This window comes from Indicator indicator, chromosome 14 (genome assembly GCF_027791375.1).
Source record: "Indicator indicator isolate 239-I01 chromosome 14, UM_Iind_1.1, whole genome shotgun sequence".
NCBI lineage: Eukaryota > Metazoa > Chordata > Aves > Piciformes > Indicatoridae > Indicator > Indicator indicator.
In genome coordinates, this window is record NC_072023.1 from 7,276,144 (window position 1) to 7,296,801 (window position 20,658).

General features: G+C 39.5%; 1 protein-coding gene across 2 annotated transcripts in view; it reads right to left on the bottom strand.

Moving 5' to 3' along the window:
* EP300 (E1A binding protein p300) overlaps positions 1-20,658 on the bottom strand; it is a 60,023-nt gene that overhangs the window by 34,042 nt on the left and 5,323 nt on the right. For both annotated transcript variants that reach the window (XM_054387046.1, XM_054387045.1), the window contains exons 2-4: positions 10,835-11,493; positions 2,719-2,895; positions 355-616 (exon numbers count right to left, since the gene is read on the bottom strand). In XM_054387046.1, the coding sequence (XP_054243021.1) occupies positions 355-616; positions 2,719-2,895; positions 10,835-11,493 (1,098 nt within the window). The remainder of the gene's footprint in view (positions 1-354; positions 617-2,718; positions 2,896-10,834; positions 11,494-20,658) is intronic.

Sequence of the window (20,658 nt, forward strand, 5' to 3'; positions counted from 1 at the left end):
TAGCTAGCAATTGCTTGAGATTAGTCTCTTCTGTGTAAGGAAGACAAGTAGACTCCCACTTCCAGATACCTGCTTTGTGTCCGCCCTTAACAGAAAGCAGCATCCAAAGAATCTTTCAGTGAGAAACAAAAAGTTAACAAAAGATCCTCACTTGCCTGCTTGTGCTATCTTGTCCCCTCCAACCTGCCTAAACTAAGTCTCAAAGAAGTTTATGATTTCCATTCTTTAGGGGTTTTTAAAACAATAAACTCTACTTCCCAAGCCACCCACCCACTAGCTCTGCATCTCCTTCTAGGAGACCCCTTCTCATTCTGCAAACATTGACCACATCTATGTAACATCTTCTTTACTTACCCTGGCAAGACTTGCCAGCCTGGCAATGTGTCATGTGGTTGAGGACATTCTTCATGGTTCGGCAGTGAGGGAGGTTGCACTGCCTCACCTCCCCGTTGGCCTGCTCCCGCCGCTGACACTTGTGAGCATGTAAGAGCAGAACCAGTTGCTGCTGAATGAGTTTCCGCTTTTCTGGATCTGCTGTTGGTGCTCCAGACCCCATTCCTTGAGAAGCTGCTGGCCCCATCCCAGCTTGTTGAACTTGGGGAGCCTGTTGCTGGCCCTGGAGAAGGTGGAAAGAAAATTCCCAGAAACACATCTAGTTTTGAGAATAATCCATTTAGCAAGTAAACAACAAAATCAAAGAACAGAAAAAAACATGACATTCTGTGGTTAAAGGCACAGCCCACCTATCACTAGCTCTAAATGACTCATATTAAATAAACCCCTTAGCAACAGTCCTGCCAGCCACAATTTCTTCTCCCTATCACTCTTAGTCCTAGCTCTTGCCTTATCAAAGAGCAGGAGAACTTTGCACATGTTCACAGGTTAATTTGCAGTGCTAGACCAACCAGAAAATATTAATAGCACTTAGACCTCAAATCTCCTCCTCATTTTGGAGGCTAGAAAGCAGCATTCACAATTATTACACTAATGAAAGAAAGCACCTTTTGGAGTGAATAAGGTCTTCTCTGTTTCAGTATAAAATACCTCAGTTTGACTGTTGCTAGAAAAGGAGAATGAAGGGGAAGTTCTGGGAACCTTTTTCCATTGGGAACTCGTGCATAAGCATTCAAAACAAGCATTTCCTAGTCTCTACTACAGATGAAGCACAACTTCAGGATAATACATGTCACAGAACGAATGTCAAGCACGGCAACATCTAGCACTTCTGTTTGTTTCTCCAGACTTTTGTATTTCTTCCAGGTGACATTTGAGGAGTACTCTGCAAAGAAGAGAGGCTCACAGACTGTATCTTGCTTGTCTCACTTCAGTTTAACAGTGTTCAGTTTCTCACAGACTCTCCACAGCACGTTGCAAAGGATTTTTCTGGAGATCTCCAGATTTTAAGAGCTTAGCTATCTGCAATTCCTAAGCCACACTTCTCCTGTAGCTCTTCAATACTAATATTAACCTTTCATTTTACAAGGAGACTTCACCAATTACTCAGTCCCCTCAGGGTTTATGTTTCAATATGACCGTAACAGCCTTGTTTGCAGCCTGTGATTCCAAAAGACAACTGAGATAGCAGCAACTTCTCATTCCTTGGTTCAGCTAGGTGGCAGTTCAATTTCAAGAGAGTTATATCCTCTGCACTGAACTTGACAGCTGGGGTTCTGAATAGCAAATTTTGGCAGCTTCTTTACTGATTCATACAACCATCTCATTGGCTAGACTTCCAATGTTTCATGCTCAACTTAAGAAAAAAAAAAACATTAAATACAACTCAAAAGGACTGAGCTCTTGTAATTCCAAGGTACAAAAGATACCTGGAAATGTTTGTTTCAGCAACAGTTACTAAGATCAAGAGTGATCCTCCTGGGGCACTGGGTAATGGAATTTGAAGCAGGGAAAAACACAAGCTGTATTCTAAAATGTGAATTTGCTTCCCAAATTAAAGAAGCCAGGACTTGTAGAATATCTTACCCCTGAACAATTTAAGCTTCTAAAATAATGAAGCAAATCAGTGATAAGCTCAAGCTAAGGAACCTAATGTCAAGGCCTGTCATTTTGGTTACAAGCTTGGGCCTTCCACCTTTTCACCATCCACTTTTTTCCATCACTCTTACCTTCCCTTTTCCTTAAATCCTAGCTGCAGTAACAGTGTAGGGAGAAGAGGGGGAGGTAACAGGTCTACTACAGCAAGAACTATCAAGGAACCTCCCACATCAGGACTGTTGCACGTGTTCATGTAATTTCTAACAGGAACAAGCAGGAACAAACACACAACTGGAGTTTCTTAGCCCTGATGTTTGAAAAGGGACACTTCTCTCTCCTGAAAGCAGTGAGTACAATCAGACAAAAAGTCATGACAAAGCTACACTGAGAAGGGTCCCAACACATCAACAGTAAGAGGAGAGATGGGAGAGGAAAGCAGAAGTGTCCAAACAGGTGGCAAAGCTCACTTCAGTTTAATTTTCTCTGCTGCCAGGGTTTGAAAGGCAAGGAGTAGAGGTGCAGCTTATCAACAGGGAAAGCGCTACTCAGACCTCTCCTTCACATCAGCTTCTTCAGGAGTTGAATTAAGCATGCTGTGTGGATTCAGAGCATACATTCACACTGGCTATGACAGCTGCAAAAACTTGTAACATAGCAACACTAGAGCATATTGCTCCACTTTAGTCTACTACAACATTCTTGGGAAGTAACTTTCATTCTACTTACCATGTTAGGCATTCCTGCCCCAGGAACTGTCTTCTTATCCATTGGAAACTGTGGTAAGCTATTCTGAAGTCCAGCTTTATTCTGTATCTGAGGTGCAAGTCCACTGGCTCCAATCTGCTGCCCAGTATTCTGACTGTATGGCTGGCCATAAGGGCTGGGATTGCTCATCATTCCCATCTAGGAATTGGAATGGTAAAATGTTCAAGTAAGATAGCTGAAGTTCACAACGTGAAAGGCAAATTACTACCTCAGAGAAGCAAGAGCGATCACAGCCATGAACTAGCTGCAGTGCAATACTGTTCACATTTTCCCTGCTCCTTTACTCAACACGTAACATTAACTCCTCAACCAGACAGTTCCTATAAACACAGCAAAGCTAACTCAACCACCTTGGAGGTCAGCTTGGTCAGCACTTGCCTGATTATTTATTTATAAAAGATTTTTTTCAATGGACTTCTCATTTCAGCTTTACCAATCATGAATTTGTAGCATGGTCTATACTATTTGGAAGTCTGGAAGAATTTTTCTGCTTCAAGCATCTATGCAGACTCCAAAAGCAGACAAATACAACCTTCATTCATAGCAGCAGGGTTTATCCCAAAAACCTCCTGCCCAGCTGCTAGTACTCCCACAGCTCCTCTTCAGACAGTTGTTAACAATGCATGTCTGCGTTTTCAGAACGAACCATTTTCAGTTAAAGAATACACCACAGGCATAAGTAACACCACGCAGTAGCACAGGCACACTAACTTGTTTGCAGTGAGTGTTAAAGGTCAAAGGAGATGGTAGAAAGGAACTCTGCAAAGAAAACAAATCTATTGAACCATTCATCCACAGGGGAAGTAGATTGGTATTTCAAGCAAGCTATATGCATATTCAACAGTTTTAGCATACCAGAATATACCATTTGTTGCCTTGCAGTGCCCTAGAACCTAAAAGACAGTAGCAATCTTGCCAATAAAAGTGTTTGTCCTCTGACATTTTTTTCCTATTCCTTTCATTCTCATCTATTTTTCATGGGAAATCTGGCATTCTAGGACCAAAACAAGTAGCCACAAAGGACCAGGAAAACTGGAGATCTTTGTTAAGGTTATCCAGTTCTCACCATTACTCAGGCAGGAGCCTCGAAGAGCCATAACTCATAATAATACAGGCACAAAAATACTTTAGAGCACTGTATTGTTTCAACCCACATTAGCATTTGACTAGACAATGTTCAGTCTCCTTGATGCTTTCTGTGTTCAAGTCTGGGCATTTTCCTGCATCAAAAAGTGCATACAAGCTCCTACAGTAGGTTTGTTTCCAACCACTCCTACTTTTATACTCAAAGAATCCCTCCCTACCAGAAACCTTGTTTCTGCTCCTTACCAAGCTCCTCCAGTCTGCACAAATTAGTAGCCTACGTGCCATGAGACTGCATACAATTAGTCAAACACCTCCTTTTTCCAGGTTGTAACATCTGCCAGTGCATTTAAAATAGCCTTCAGTCTGCACTTACAAAATAAAGCAGGATCAAACCCAAGCCACAGGAAAAGGAACAAATTTCACTAAAGAATTTGCCACTTTAAGCATCTGATATGTACAAGTGAAATCCCTTGAGGCCAGCCCCCCTCCTCCACACACAAGCAACCACACAGCAGTAATTTATTAGAGAGCAAGGAAAAGAATCTCTACACATGGCAGATTAACCATGCAGTCCTCAGGACCGAGCAAAAGAAAAAAATAATCTTCCTTTCCTCTGTCTCCTCCGGCACCATCTCTCCTGTGTCTCAAATGTGATGAGCACATACACGATCGATGAGGCAGCTGCTGCCAGAACCAGAACAGGTAAGACTCAAGCCCTTCCTGCCTCTCTCTCAAAAGACTAAAAAGATCTCATGGGCAAGTTGAACTGAAAGGAAAAGAAATCAAACACTTTCAGGACTCCTCCCCATTGGTGCTGACGCTTCAAATTGACACTTCAAATTGAATTTGAATTGTTCAAATTCAAACAAGTTCAAGGCTTAGTGAATGACTGAGAACTATTTCTTTGGGGGGCGGGGAAAGGATGTTTTCCTGTAAGGTAGCCTGATCCCTTTGGCTTCAAAAAAGGGTCTGAAAGCAGGTACATCCCCAAACCAAACAATTTCCAGGCAAAATTTTCAGGTTCATTAATAATCATAGCTCCCAAAGCTAGTTGACATCTGAGAGTACACTAAAGCACAGACTATGCTGGCCATCACTAACACTACCCCCATACGATTTCTGCAGCTTATGTTGCTATCAGCCTTATAAGAAAGTTAAAAAAAACAAAACCCAAACAACTCATAATCGAAAGGCTGAAAGGACATTTGGTGTCACAGCAAGAAATCAAGATGTCCCCAGACAGTTGGGGACCTTACACTGATAGCAAAGGATTCAAAATAACTGTGGCCTGATGAGCCAGCTCTGTCCTGACTGCAGGGAAGAAACACAAACCTAGATGTAAAAAAACCACCTTTGCTTTGTCAGAAAGCAAATCAGAAGCTTTCTAATGAAACTCAGGGACAAGATTTGACCACACCAGTGAACTTGTCTATCTACAACACAGCCGGACACAAACTTTGTGTGAAGCATCTGACTTATTCAAATGTACTAATCAAGTTGGCCCAGCACAAAGATCTGATGTTTTCTCAGGCATGAGCCACTGGCACAGCTTGGGAAGCCAAACCAAGCCTGTCTCTATGGCAGAAACACAGGGCTTCACTCACCCTAGGGCTGAGGACTGTCCTCCACCACACTGTAGCCAGGGACCTGGCAGCAGCAGATTACATGCCCAGCTCAGCCCAGATGCTCCTGACAGGGTTAATCCTCAGTTCTCCATCCCAGCCAACATGAAAGGGAAAGACCAGAGCAGCACTGGCCAGACTGGAGGGCAAGCACATCAAAGTTACTCTGAGAGCCACACACTCAAGCAATGTCTAAGACGGATGCACAAACCCAAATGCCTTAATGTCTCCTGCAATAAATTATCAACCATCATTTGGCCCAGGTGAGACTGACACCTGCCCGAACCACATCTGAACCTCACAGCAATGCTACCCAGTCCTGCCTCACAGACCCACTAACCTGACACCAGCAACCTGCATCCAACTCTAGACTGAGTTAAGAGAGGGGTCATTTAAGAGATGATTCACCTGACATAAGATGGCCTTGTCAGCCTCACAGAAGAAGCTGGAACACACTCATCCCATTTGCTGTGACTTGAGAAACATGAATAAAACAAAACAGTAAAAAATGGATGACTTCATGACTACAAAAAGAAGATAAAAATAATTCTGTATAAATTTATCAGTAGGAAACAACCAGAAAGACCAGCACATAAGACATTAGCATATTAATGATCTATTGGGAGGGCAGAAGAACCAGCCAAAGAAAGGTGGTGTTAGTGTCACTGCACCAGACAAGTACAAGGCTTCACCTGCAATACCATGCAAAAACACACATGGCTGAATCACAGCTCCAAGTCAACAAGAGCAACCTCTCCCTCACTCCATCCTGGCCACCACCTCCTTCCACTGCTCTTCCCATTTCTCCTCTTATCCCTCCCATCCCCTTATCCACCTCATCTGGTTTTATTCTTCCCCTTCTCAAGACACAGCTTCAACTTACTTTCACCACATGCAAAGACTTGCACGCAAGGAAAAGCAGACAGAAATCTGTACCACAGTAAAGAGGAAGAGGGGGAAACAAAGAAAATAGCAAAGGATGATGATGCATGGCTAAGAGATGGCAAAGGTAATTTCAAATCATATTTTCTACATACACAGTGGAAAACAACTTGAGTTTCCTGCCTCCAATGGCATCAGGTGCTGTCATGACCAAAATGGTGGAAGATGTGCACCTCTCACCACATGAAGGGCATGGATGACATGAGTTCAGGCAACATCCTAGTTCACAAGGAACATCAGATCCAAGGCTGTTCAGACACTCCTCTCACATCTGACAAGAACAATTACAAAAGCAGAACAAATTCCCTGAAGTTTTGTTCTAATGCCATGAAACACCTTCAGCTCGGAGGAAGGGCAAGTAATTAACTCTGCCTCTAGTTTTATTGTCAATACAACAGAGGAGAAATTGGAGAGGAGTAACTGTTACAGCTGTGCACACAGACATTACAAATATTGCACTGTTTTTCTATGAAAACAACTGCTCCCCTGACAGTCTAGTATTGGAAAGACAACTAGATACCAGCAATAGCATTGAAAAATGACCAGTTCCTAAGATTTGCAAAGGTAAATGTAAGTCTGGAGAAATAAAGAAATAGAACCAATGTTGGAATATTTGGAAGAATGGTATTAAACATTTGCAGTATCAGTCATGTCTAGCAACAGAATGAAGGGGAATGGGACCTCCAAAGATCAGGATGCTAGGGGTTGGAAGGGACCCATGGAGATCATCTAGTCCAACCACCCCCCCCCAAGAGCAGGATCACACAGGAACGCATCCAGGCAGGTTTTGAATATCTCCAGAGGGAAAATATTCCAATTCAGGTGTGAGTGAAACAGTCACATAGCAGAGGTAGTAGTAATGCCTAACCTCACCTGCCTGCAGGTCTGTTCAGTTACTGGAGTAATAAGAACATGTCTTAAGTCAGTGGGAGATGAAATCTAAAACTACCTGAAGGCCAGGTGAGCTTAGTCACTGTGATAGAGCACTGCTATCACAGAAAGGCACACGCCAATTTATACAAAAAATACCCCTCCCCCCTGATAAGAGGCTGGACAGAAAGACCGCAACTGGGTACACTTGACAGAATCCAGTGGAACAAACGAAAGGTTTTAATCAGCTGTAATTCCAGATTAAGAATGGTTCAAAACAGGAAGCATGAATTTGTTCTTAACTTAGCAAATCCAAACTCTGTAATATGTTTACTTTTAAATTAATCAAAGCTGTAAAACTAGTGAAACAAAGCTTGAAAAATGCTTAAACACTGAAAGAATCAAAGCATTACAAACAATTTCCAAAACTATTTTGAGAGCAACAGGCATGTTGGTCATCCTCCTAACTTGCAAACAACCAAGCACACAGAAAACAAAAAGCTATTCAAGAAAGCAAAATTTGTTGCAGTTCCTTTCCCCTCCAAACTTCTGAAGCTCCTTTTAGGCTACACTTTGACAGACATTTTTAAGCTGGTACTGTTACCAAAGTAGGGTCCACACCCTCCTCTGACTGGCAATATCAACTCCTTTAATATGTTCCCTCCCTAACATCAGCACCAGCTTTCCAACTTATGAGTACAAACTGGACCAGAAAAGCAACTCAAACTAAACTCTTCTCTCTCCGCACCTCCCCCAATGACCTTGGGACTTAAAGATTCTCAGCACAGCCTGTCATGCAAACAGCAGAGAGATGGCATGTAGACAGAATCAGTTCTTTGTATCTCAGTGACTGCTTACATCATGCATAGAACTACAGCATTAGACCACAGGATGTAAGCAGCAGGTTATGACATTGCAAGTTAATGCATACCAGGTGACCCTGAATCAATAATTTGCACAGACATCTGGGATTTTTGACTCCTAAAGAACAACACAGACAACCAGACAATTTGGGAAGTACATGGCTAATGCATAAAGCAAGTGTTCCACTCTACTGCTAGCCAATGTTTTGGGAGGAGTCATAAGAAAACCTTCAGTAACTCCATAGGACAACAGAACAAAGCAGAAACATTACCCATTTTGCTTGACACTGACTAAACATTTAGAACTCATCTAAACCATCAGATCATAACAAACTTCTTTTCCAACCAGTTAAGATCACAAGAAACCTAAGCTACTCCTTCCTACAAACCCTTACAAGACAACATAACTCTGTTTCACTGAGGGAGAAAACTCAAAGGCAACCAACCCTCCCCATCACCTAGAAGCACTGACCTTAGCAAGCTAACATGAAGGTGAACACAACCAAAGCATCTGGTCTATTTTGTTCTACTGAAGGACAGCTCCTAGATAATGCACATTTTTTGCAGTGATGAAGGAAACCTGCAGAAGTTATTATACAAACTCCCACATTAATGGCAACACAGCACTAAATTTACCAATTAAAAAAAAAAAAGGCTTTTCAAAACAACTGCTTAGGGTCTGTTTTCATCTACTTTTTGAAGATTTGTAGGTGGGAAAAAACAAAAGCAGATGGGTGGAGAGATAAAAGTCAGACGTTACTGTTGTCAGATTTTTGCTAACTCCACTGCATGAAGTAAAACACAGGCTCTCTGCCAACAACCAAACCAATTGAAGACATTCCGGAATTTCAGCCTCCATTTCAGACTGTTCTTTTCAACCAGCAGTTTCAACTCCTTTGTGAGGGCTATACTCACCAAACTTACACTAAAAGTCTCAAGGGTTTTTTTTTAATCTGTAATTAAAGAACTTCAAGTATTTTTAACTAGTCTGGGACTTTGGACTGAAAACCGGAAGACATCATGTATTTGGTCTGAATATTCCCAAACTCCAGAAAATGTTCTTACTTAAGATGTACAGCACAATTCAGAACTGAAGTAAGCAAGGAAGATGATTTAATTTTGGACTATATCAACCCAAAAAAGCTCAGGTTTGTGTCCTTTCTCCTAGATAAATTCATTTATTAGAGTGCATAACCCTACTTGAGCTGCGATAAGTAAGGATTAAGAAGTTGCACTTCACCCAAACACCCAATACATCACTTTTCGACCTCTGAATACAGCCTTCTGAGGATGAAAGTAAAATTTCTGTGGGGTTTTTTTCCCCCATACAGCCAAGGAATAATGCATAAAACATTATATAATCCCAGTCTAAGAGTTCTTCTAAATTAGCTACATATTTCTTCCCACTGTAAAGCACATACAAGCAATAAAGCTCTGCACCAACCTTCCTATCAGGCAAAAGTATCTGAAATGACCAAATCACAAAATCAACTCATTACTAGACAAACACACACACATATATACATGTATGAGAAGCACTGTTAGCAGCACACTGAGCTCAATAAAACAGCTAAGATCAAAGATCTTTGTAATGAATAACATTCACAAGGCACGAAAATAATTTTACCTAATACATTAAAGCACAGAGAAACCATAAATTAGAAGTACATTGTGCAATAATGTTTCAAATGCATTTATAGACTGTTCTACTTATCATTAAGAGCCATCCAAGTGGACTGACTTTAGGTATTCCAAGAGATCTAATCAGGTATTGCAAAGCACTTGGGAAAAACTTTTCCTTTGTTAGCCAAACCCCACAAAATACCCACCTAAAGTGAACAGAAACATTTCAGTATTTTCTCAGCCTTTGATCAAAACACTAAGAAATATTCAAGTGCCTCTTCTACTCTAAAAAAAGTAATTGTGCATTAAATGTAGGCATCTTCTTGTCACTTAAACCACTACCCCTTCTCTTGTCTTTTCAATGCCTTATGACAGCTATCTTCCAACCTCCTAAACGACAAAGGCACATCTATTTCCCCTGAAAAAAAGACTTTTTTCCAGCTATCTGGTTTACTCTCCTAAAAGGCAAAGCCTTTGTAGATTTTAAAACTAGAACTGAGTTGGATTAACAGCCTTTTAAGAATTCAGCATCTGTCTTCAGCTGCTTAAGTAAGCATTCATTCTCCACCATTAAGTACAAAGCCTATTTCTTACAAGTCAAAGTATATACAGTGTAGTTTATTCAAACCTGTATGTGTTTCTCAGCATCTTCCAGAGCACCAACACTCAGCTCATCTCAGGCAATACTGTCATTAAGCATCACAAAGCAAAAAGCACCATAACATCTAAAACTTCCATCACACTCGTATCAGATGAGAGAATGTATTTGTGGACAAACCATAGAACAGAATAAAATACAATCAAGTTACATTTCAGTGTTGTTGGTAATCTGTATTGCTACAAGATTTCTAAATCAGGCTTTTTAATTCAACAATAGTCTTGCTTGACTTAGTTTTCAGCTCCCATGACTGTCACTTTAGCAGCACATAAACTATTTACCACATGATCCCAGACTCTTGAAAAGAAAAAAAGTCTTATTCTATAGAACCTGTACTGCAGAAGAATAAACCTTACAAAACAAAGTCAACAACAAGGAAGGAAAGTAATAAAGCCAAGTTAAGGTTGTCTTACCTTGTTCATGGCTCCAGGCTGTGACCCTCTCAGTCCAGCCTGTCCTCCCATCTGTGGAGAGCCTTGCTGCAGTGTCTCAGCCAACAAGTTACCAGCACTACCCATTCCCGGGTTTGGGTACGGCATATTAGGTCTCCCTCTGCCTGCTCCAATTGAACCGTTCATGACTTGCCCCTGCATCATTCCCTGTCCGTTGCCTGCTGCCAGCATCCCAGGATTCATGCCAGCGTTCATCCCTGTGTTCATTCCCATGCCGGGCTGGTTAACTGGACTGTTTACTGTTGGAATCATTCCTGGTGTGGATTGGGTTGAAGGACCCTGGTTTGGTCCACTTGCACCCATTGCCATACTGGGAGAAGTCAACCCAGCCTGTGCCATGGGGCTTTTCACCATGCTGTTTAACATTCCCATTCCAGGACTATTTTGTTGGGTTTGACTTGCCATGCCCTGGCCAGGGCCACCAACACCCATATTGAGATTTGGGGAGCTACCAGCCCGTAAAAGTTCAGACAGCTGCTTGTGTTTAGAGGCAGCATCTTGTGCCAAGCCAAGGCTGGTCTGAAGCTGATTAATGTCACCACCATTGGTGAGTCCTAGTTCTGTGGAGCTGATCAGTTCATCTGGCAAGTCATGTTCCAGATCGAAGAGTGAACCAAAATCTGAAAAACAAAATAAATTTTATGAGTTCAGAGTAATCAGTAGCATCTCAAATCAAAATCTTGTTCATTTGCTTCTAACTGTTTCAAGTAACTAGCAAAATTTCACTTCATGTTCCAGCAAAATTCCTGTATCAATTACTGAAAATTATCCAATTTGTTGTGATAAAAGTAATTTCTAAACTTCATAGTCTAAACGACAGAGGACCATTCTACTTCACTTTCCAATAACAATCAGTGTTGAAGGATCACTGGGTATCTCAGACTATCATCTCTCAACTGTAGAAATTTGATAAAGGAGAGGATAAAAAAGTATTAAAAAAATCCCAGAGTTAGCCAATAGAATGAGACAACAGTTACTACAAAGCATTAAAACATCGATAGGAAAGCATTGTCTTGAGTTTTGAAGTTTCAGTGAAGTCTGTCACTTTTAGGACAGACATAATATAGTTTAAAAAAAGTTTACTATTTATAAAATAATAAATAGAGGTTTGATTGTGGGAATTTTGTTTGTTTGGGGTTCTTGCTGTATGTTTTGGTGGTTTGTTGTTTTTTTTTCCACCTTCTACACCCAGTCATTTTCAGCACTGAACAGCAGAATTCCACTGAACTTCAATGAACAACCAGTATCTTCCCACAGTGAACACTGCCTGGCCACAAAGCTGTGAAAAAACACTAGGATGAATAATCAAAATCACTTCTCAAGAGCCCATACAAAGCAATCCAAGATAACCAAGGGGAGAAAAATTACTATCTGGAATGTAGATACAAGAATATTACACAGTATCCAGAATCAATTTGCTCAAGGAAACAAGAAGTTCTTCTGTCTGCAGAAGGAGCATGCACCTTGATCTGTATATTTCATCTATGGCAGTTTCAATAATGTAGAAATTTTATGCCTAAAAGCTGAGCCACCATGTGAAATAGCTATGCACAGCTAGGTTGTAAAGCTTATTATCTAGCAAAGGAAGGGTTCTAATGTTAACTATTGGAACATTTCAGCACCACCTCTGTCAAAAAGGTCATTTCACGTATGCTCTGTAGGGGGTACTGCACTGCATTTTCAAAAACTTCAGATCTAGACAATGACCAAAAACTATTCATTATCTCAGCAACTACAACTACATTTAAAAGGAAGTATCAATTACACTAAATTCTATAGAGATGGCACTTGGTGCAAATATTAACAGAAAGTGACTATAATTAGTCACAGAAGTCAGAAAAGCTCTTCAGCATCTGTTCAAACTGTTTCACACAATACCATATTAAAAGTGCCAAACTCCAGTACTAAGATAGCTTCTACAGCTTTGTAACTGTTACCACAGATAAGATCTTGACTTAAGAATTCTAAAAATACAGTATGAGGTTGGCAAGAATGCAGGTATACCACAACAGAGATTTTAGAACTCCATTTATATACTCTTCATTACTGAAAAGCACGAGAGAAAGAATGAGAACTTTCACTAAAGAACTATCAAAATCTGTTAGCCCACTCTTCATTAACATAAATTTAATAGTAAAAGCTGTTTTGCAACAAACTAAAACCTGATCTTTCATTTGCATCACTGGCTTTCTTTAGCATGACTAGCATTTTTCAAGATTCAGATATGAAGGAAGAATCAGGCAAAGTGTTCTCCAAGTTCTCCTCCATTTAAAACAATGAATTTAGAGTTTAGAGTGAGTAAGCTTCTCAAAACACTCCACCCCCCAAAAAAAACCTTATGATGCTCAGTGATTAGCTTAAGAATTAAATACTGATGAGTACAAGAAGAGTTACAGTCGAAGAGACCCTGAAATTACAGGGGCCATCAAGGAAATAGAGAAAGCAATCAAAAATACATGATGGTTTAAAACAGTGTCAAGAGGTGCCTTAAGATGCCTGTTAGGATGCCTTTCACAGGCAAATGTTGAAACACTACATCCAGAAAACACTCTAATAGCCCGAAAAACAGGCCATACATGAGGAATATGATCAGTAATTCACAAGTTAGTCTTAGTCAAAGGCAGGGGGGGGAGAGGGGGAAGAGTGTCCTTAATGATGCACAAAATTGAAAAGCAAAAGTTAAGTTCCTGAGAAGAGGATCAGCCAGCATAACCCCTCTTGCTTCAACAGAACTGTAAGGGCAGCGCATAGCAACCTCCCATCTGCAAACCAGGAAACAGCTGCTGAGGCAAAGATGCCCACACAGCTCAAACAACAGTTTTGTGACTGATGGTAGCTGGGGAAGGAACTGCTGGCCTTCAACAGACTCAGCTTCCAGGACAGGGTGAGTCCAAAACCAAAAATCCCCATGTCAGCTTTCTTCTTATCAGTTTTCTATTTAGCCTTTCAGAAATCCACCTGGAAAGTGATCAGTCAATGCTTAAATATGAAGAACTAATTCATTTTCAAACCATCAGAGAATATTTTCTTGACTAATTCATATGATCTCAGAAATAACACTGCAAGGAAGCAGTGCAGTTCTTGTTCTGGAGACAAACATTTGCTCATCTTTCTTCACAGAAAACATTAATCTGCTTTTCTTATTTCTCACTCTTTTCAAATTCCACCTCATAAATGAGAAATTTCAAACTTTAAGGCTTGCTTGCTCATATCTAACTGGAATATCCAGGTACAAGCTACCTGAGCTCCTTGGCCTGGTCACTCTATGCCACCCATGAACACGAAGAAATACGTCATAAAACCTCAACGTGTTTTTATTTCTTTTTATTCAGGTCTCAAAAGACTACCAATCAACAGCTACACTAAACAAAACAAACAAAACCCCCGAAACAAACAAACAAAAACCCTAAATGAAATGTTTGTGAAGTTAGTTCTTTACTTTAAAAACAAGCAAACAAAACCAACAACAACAAAAAATGTTCTATCCATTTAAGATTAGCTTGTTAGGATTTTAATCTTACAGAATACACAACAGAAGATTTATCATAAAATACTATCAACTACAAGGCAAAATTGTGAGTAGTAAATAGCAACAATAAAATATTCTGGTACGAATTTCCTCTTTTTATAGAGCTTTTCCAAAAACAAAACTTCAAAGTCTTTCAGCCAGTAGATAAACAACAAAACTAGAAAAAAACCTTTCAGGTGCCTAGTAAACTATGAAAATCACATTTTTAGTCAACTGCCAGAAGGCAGAGGTTTTCAGATACAGTACTGAAACATGAACAGTCTCAAAAGACCATAAAGATCAATAACATTTTGTGTATATCTAGCAACAGTTGCCATCCATTTCAGTCTTCTACACATAATACTTACCCTAAAGCCCACTGCAGAGAGAGTTCCAACTATGACCAATACAAAAAACTGAAAAGGCTAGGCTAGGTAGTTCATAGACTATGCAAAAACAATGGCACACAAGAGTCAAAGGCATAGCTTAAGACAATGGTGATAAACTTCCAGAGAACTGATTGACTTTCCAGAACACTGAGTCCACTGCTATCCTTGCAAGTTGTTTCACTAAGGACACACCAAGGTTTCTTGCTAACAATAAGCTTGTGGGAAGACGAGGGAGGCAGATCAGTCCTGCAAAGGCTTGTCTACCTGTTTCATAATTTCTAGAGATCTTAGGGTACAATCAGACACAGAAAAACGGAGATGTAACAGAGCAGACAGTATCTGGCCTAAGAGCTCAAAACCACCCAGTAATACGCAGGCAGTAAGTGGTAGAGCTAAATCTTTATCTCTAGAGTGGCCCAGAGCGATTCGACATTACGTTATCTATAATATCACTAGCGTGTTTCTTGCCATAGGTAACAAGGAGATACAGAACAGACTGCTACTGCCACCTAGGATTCAGAGGAAGGAAAAGTAAAGTACCTCCACAAAGTAGGTATCAAAGTCTTCACCTGAGGTAGTCTCAACATGCAAGGGCACAAAATTCCTTTTAGGAACTGTACCACTACTGAACGCTCAAGCAAATTTTATTTTTTGTAGAGTCAAAAAACTGCACTGACTTGCCCTGGCTACGTTAGATCTGTACTGAGAAAATGGGTCAGAAAAGACAGTAGATAAAGCAAGTCCCTTTCTTTTAGATGGCAGTCCAGTCAGATGGGATTAAGTAATATGAACTTCACCCTAAACTGTTAGAAAGTAACTTTACAAATCAGTGTGGTAACTTGTGTCACCATACTATGGATACTATGGATTATTTTCTTAGTTCTTCACCTTACTTCTAAGCCTTTGACAGTGTCTGATCTGCAAGGGTGTGGATTGAAAACCCACCTGGCACCAAAATGGACTTTAAACTAGTACAGATTCAGAGGGTGCAATCACAATTCTTAAGTCAATAGGTGCCTTATCAAGCAACCAATTTCCAAATGACTTACAAGTATTTATTTCAAGCTAGTTTAACTGCAAGTGCACCTGGCAGCAGCAGTGATGTTCACAACTCTCAATGCATGCAAGGCAAGGCAGAGGTTTTTGACAAGGCTTACAATGCAAGAAAAAAAAATATCCATACTAACTACTTAGCAAAGAAACAGACCTGTGGCTTCACTACTTTTGCATGTTTTCTAGCCTACAATCATGATTCACATTTTCTCCTTTCAAGATTCAGACAACAGACCTCTATTTACTTTTCAGAACAAATTAGGCATTTCTATCAATATGGAGATCACCTGGCTCTAGCCAATGGGCTGCAGCAAATAATAGTAGTTTTCTAAGAACTTGCCCACATGCTACAAAATAACAACACATTACTGTAACATGTACTGTATCCACAGACTCAAGACATTCAAGCATTCAGACTCAATGCAAGAGCTGGTATATCTGAAGAAATACCATGTGTGAAAGAATCACACCTGAAGAACTCTGCAACAGTAACACAACTTACATGCTTACCTCATTACACAGGCAAGAGACTTTACAGTTCCTGTCCCTGCACCCCATTTATATTACATTCTAAACAGAGACACATGTCAAATTGGAAAGCTGCTGAACAGCCACCTTTTTGCACAAATGTTTCCAAGCTCCAGAAACCTATCAGTGGATCAAATTGTATCACAGTTGTTGGGTTCACAATGAAACAAGTGGACAAGGCTTAATACGTGACACTGAACACAAAGTATGCATATGACAGGGTTCACAGGAGCCACAGAAGATGTTGGACTACACAGAAAACATGATACCTTTGCTGTGCTTTCAGACAAAGAACAACATATCAACTGCTGAGGTGAGTACCTTCCCTGCATGGCAACAAGCAAGCTACCCAGGAATTGAATAGGGCCTAGATGTAATAGAGGAAGTACCCAGAAGATACAATCAATATTCCAGAGAAGCTAGCCATTCAGGCTTGCAGTCAAGCACTGGCATTATAGGCCCCCAAATATGTTGTCTGAAATGCCCTTTAAAAAGGGCAGGACTCAAAAAGTAAAAATAAAAAATGTCAGGACACAAAGTAAGAGGACACATCATCACAAGATGATTCTGATGTATCCGTGAAAACACAGAAACAAAGGTGAAGCACAGACCTGAAACAAAGTGCTAATATAAAGTCACCAATGCCCAAGGCCACTGCAATGAGAGAAAATTAAGCCAGACATGCTCAGGCAGTTTTATGGGGATTAAAAAAAAAACAACAAACAAACAAAAAACCCCACAAATCTAAAACAAAAATCAACCCCAAAACATCTCAACACATCCCCACCCAACCAAAACCAAAACACATCTAACAAAGATTCAATTCCTACTAGGTAAGAGTAAAAAAAAAAAAAAAACACAAAAAAACAAAACAAAAAACACCCCAAACTTTGCTACACAGCATTTTGGAGATCATCTTTATTCTTGCCATTAAAGCACACTAAGGAAAAGGGTTTTCATTTTTCACAATTAACCAAAGGTAACAGAAATTCTGATTCTAGCTTAAAATGTGAAGTTAGTCTATTAATTTAATGGAAAACATAGGGGCAAAAATTCAACATCAGCCTAAGATATTAAGGTTTACAGTCATGATTGCAATTACACCTTCCAAAAATCCAAGGACATCAATCCCTACGTAACCCTAACCACTCACCCCAAAGCAGAAGTAGGATGCACAGGCCTTAACTATTGCTTATGCAACAGTAACTGAGTGTTACTCCAACAGTACTCTGTGTTAATGCTACTTGGGTAACATTGTCACCAGCATTAGACCTTGATATTAATACTGTTCCCTGCAAGAAACTGAGGAAGCACTACCTCCTTTCTTCCCTGCCAATCCTGAGAAAACCTGGATCTGTTCTCTGCATCCAGAAACTTAATAATTTGAGAGACTGCAAACAATGCTGGCAGAAAACACATAAAAGGAGGATACACTCAAAAATCCTAGAAGACAACAAACGTGAGGGCACAAAAGTTGTTAGCACATCATGGTAGCACGCAACTTGAGGCACGTTTTATTTAAACTACCCAATTTCTGTTGGTCAAAGTAATTCACCATCTAGAACACACATGATTTCATTATTAATTGTAAAATACCTAATATTTACAGCTGATTGTTACAAGGAATCAAAAACAAACCAATTATTCTACAGAAGCAGCACCTTATCATTCAACATCTACTGAAGTCCTAAAATTAGGACCTTGCCTTTTTTTTTTTAATTTTTCTTTAAGTTATACTAATTCCTCTACAAATACTGGTGCCAAACACATTAACTTTTGCTTAAGGAAAAAAAAAGTTTGAATTTTGCAAAGCCTGAAAAATCTCCAAGTTCAAGTCATAACTGTCCTAAACTAATATCAAATGAAATTCCAATTTTAGTTGAAGCATGGATTTTGTAAATTCAGAAGCAAATTGTATTTATAACAAAATGCTTTAATTTTCATTATCTTGTTCAAAATTCTTTTACAAAGCAGTATTTAGAGATATAGGTAAGAAGTGATTACCACTGAAAAACATAGTGAAAATTCCATGCTTATGGAACATTGAATGGTAGCTGTTCTAGGGAAACAGAAGCAGTGTAATTATATGGAAAAGACTGGGCACAAGAATCAAGATACAGTATGTTTAATTGTTTTAACGTTACTTAATGATTTTTTCAGAGGCACTGTTGTTTGTGTAGCTGTCTATTGATGACATTACCCAGCACGATGCAAAGGTACTAGCTTGTCACTGCTGATGATGCAAATAAGATGGATTTGTGAGAATTCCAAAGCACTGAAATCACGCAGTTGTCAATTTCTTTGTGAAGAATTTGCTATTTGCATAAATTTCATGGGGCTACCTTTAACTTCAGTGAACATTCTCTAAATAAGTATTCTGGTTCCCAAGACTATCCTGTGTATGTCACTGAAATTCCCATAAGATCAACCTAAGTCACCTAGTGTTGGTCTGTGGGATCACTAAGCAGTAATAATGGCATTTTCTCTGGGAGTGATAAAATGTGGACCACTGTGCACACAAGTCTGGAAAGTTTGAGATGCCTTGCTCGTCTGCTATACTAGTGGGCAAAAGAATGGGTACATGCAGATAGGAAAGGAGAATCAGTATGTGCACAAACACACTTAAATCCTTTTCATTTTCAAAGCTATTAAAATTGGTTTCAAAAGAGTAAAGTTAAGGACAACTTTTAAATGATGCAATCTGAGTATTACTGACCTGAGTTCAGTATTACTCCGAGGTAAAACGAAAAAGCAAAGCTGAATTTATGTAAAAAATAAATCATATATATATACATACATATATATATGCAAACAAAAACCAGAAGTCTGCAGATCAGACTTCTTCACCTTGAACAAGTAATTCCCCAGAACTCCTGAAATTATATTCAGCAATATGTAAAAGGCAGTTAAGCTTCAGCAGAATTTTTAGTGACCAAGCCCCATACCAGCATTTTGTCAAAAATTTCTTACACAGAATTCTAAAAAAAGAAAAAGCCCCTGAGAATTAGATTATTTTAGTTCAGTAACTATCTATTCACTTGTATTTGGGAGTTCTACCAAGCAAGAAACAGTAAATAATGATTCTGCAAGCAGTTAAGGTTCAAAGCTCTACTTAGATCTCTTATAGGAGATGTCACAAAAGGTTTTTTACCCTGTCAAATGGAAAAAAAGCCAAAGATCTCTGCTCCATCTCACAGCCACCCAATAATAAAAAAATAAACTGTCCTGTACTTGAAGGTCCTGTACCAAACTTGCACTTTTCAATGAAAATTCTAGTTTAGACCACAATTTCATCACTTTGCAATTCTTGTAAATACACCTGACAGTCAACTAAACCACAAGTTACTATGATTTGAATTCATCAGAATTCAGTCGTCCTTTGGCAAATTTTCTTCAATACATTTTGGAAGAAGACCATAGCAAGTTTTTAAGAGAACTTTAAATTCACTCATATGCCAATCCATTTTTAGGAAACTTGTTGTGATTTAGGAAGAGAACAAAGTCATGCTGTCACATAGGACACACCGCTCAGGGAGTGTATCTGTGAATTGCTCTAGTTCAAGTTCTAGCTGAAGTTCTACAAAGTCAGTGTAAACACTGAAGTTTTGTGTCAGTGCATACAACCATATGCAGAGACAGATGCACGTTACTTCAGCCTGCTGCTACAGTTTAAGACAAGACAGAAAAGTCAAATCCTTGGAGACAGGTGTGCATTGTTTATCTGCCAGTGAAATCTACACAGCAAAATTACTCCATTTGTCAAATAATACATCTAAATTACTTTTGGCCAAGCCCATTCAGAGGAGGCACTAGTGATGTGAAAGGTTAAAGTGGTATCATTACATTATTGGAACAAGCCCCAAAAGGCTGCTCCTAAAAGTGTCCAAGCAAGACATCGAGCTGGCACACTGGAGATAATCAAGCCTAGAGAGAAGATGCAAGAAATACACACTAAATCATACAAAATTTTTAAAAATCTAATAAAAAAAAATAATTTTCTCCAAGTTGGAAGTGTACAAGAAACCAGAATCCCTACAAAAGTTCCCAGTACCTTAGAAAACTTGCATCAAAAAACATACACTAAACTCTAGAACTCCCTAACTCTTCCCAGATAAACTTTGGTTTTCTGCAAATACACAAGTGACCAAAAACCTGAACTAGACACCCTCTAGACTAAACCCAAACCCTGCTTTAGGACCATGTCCTAGAGAGATAAAACACATAAATGAGCAGGTTGGGGTTTTTCTAACCTAGAATTTAAATTCCCAAGTTCAACACCAAAGATTTTTCCCTGCAATATCAAACTC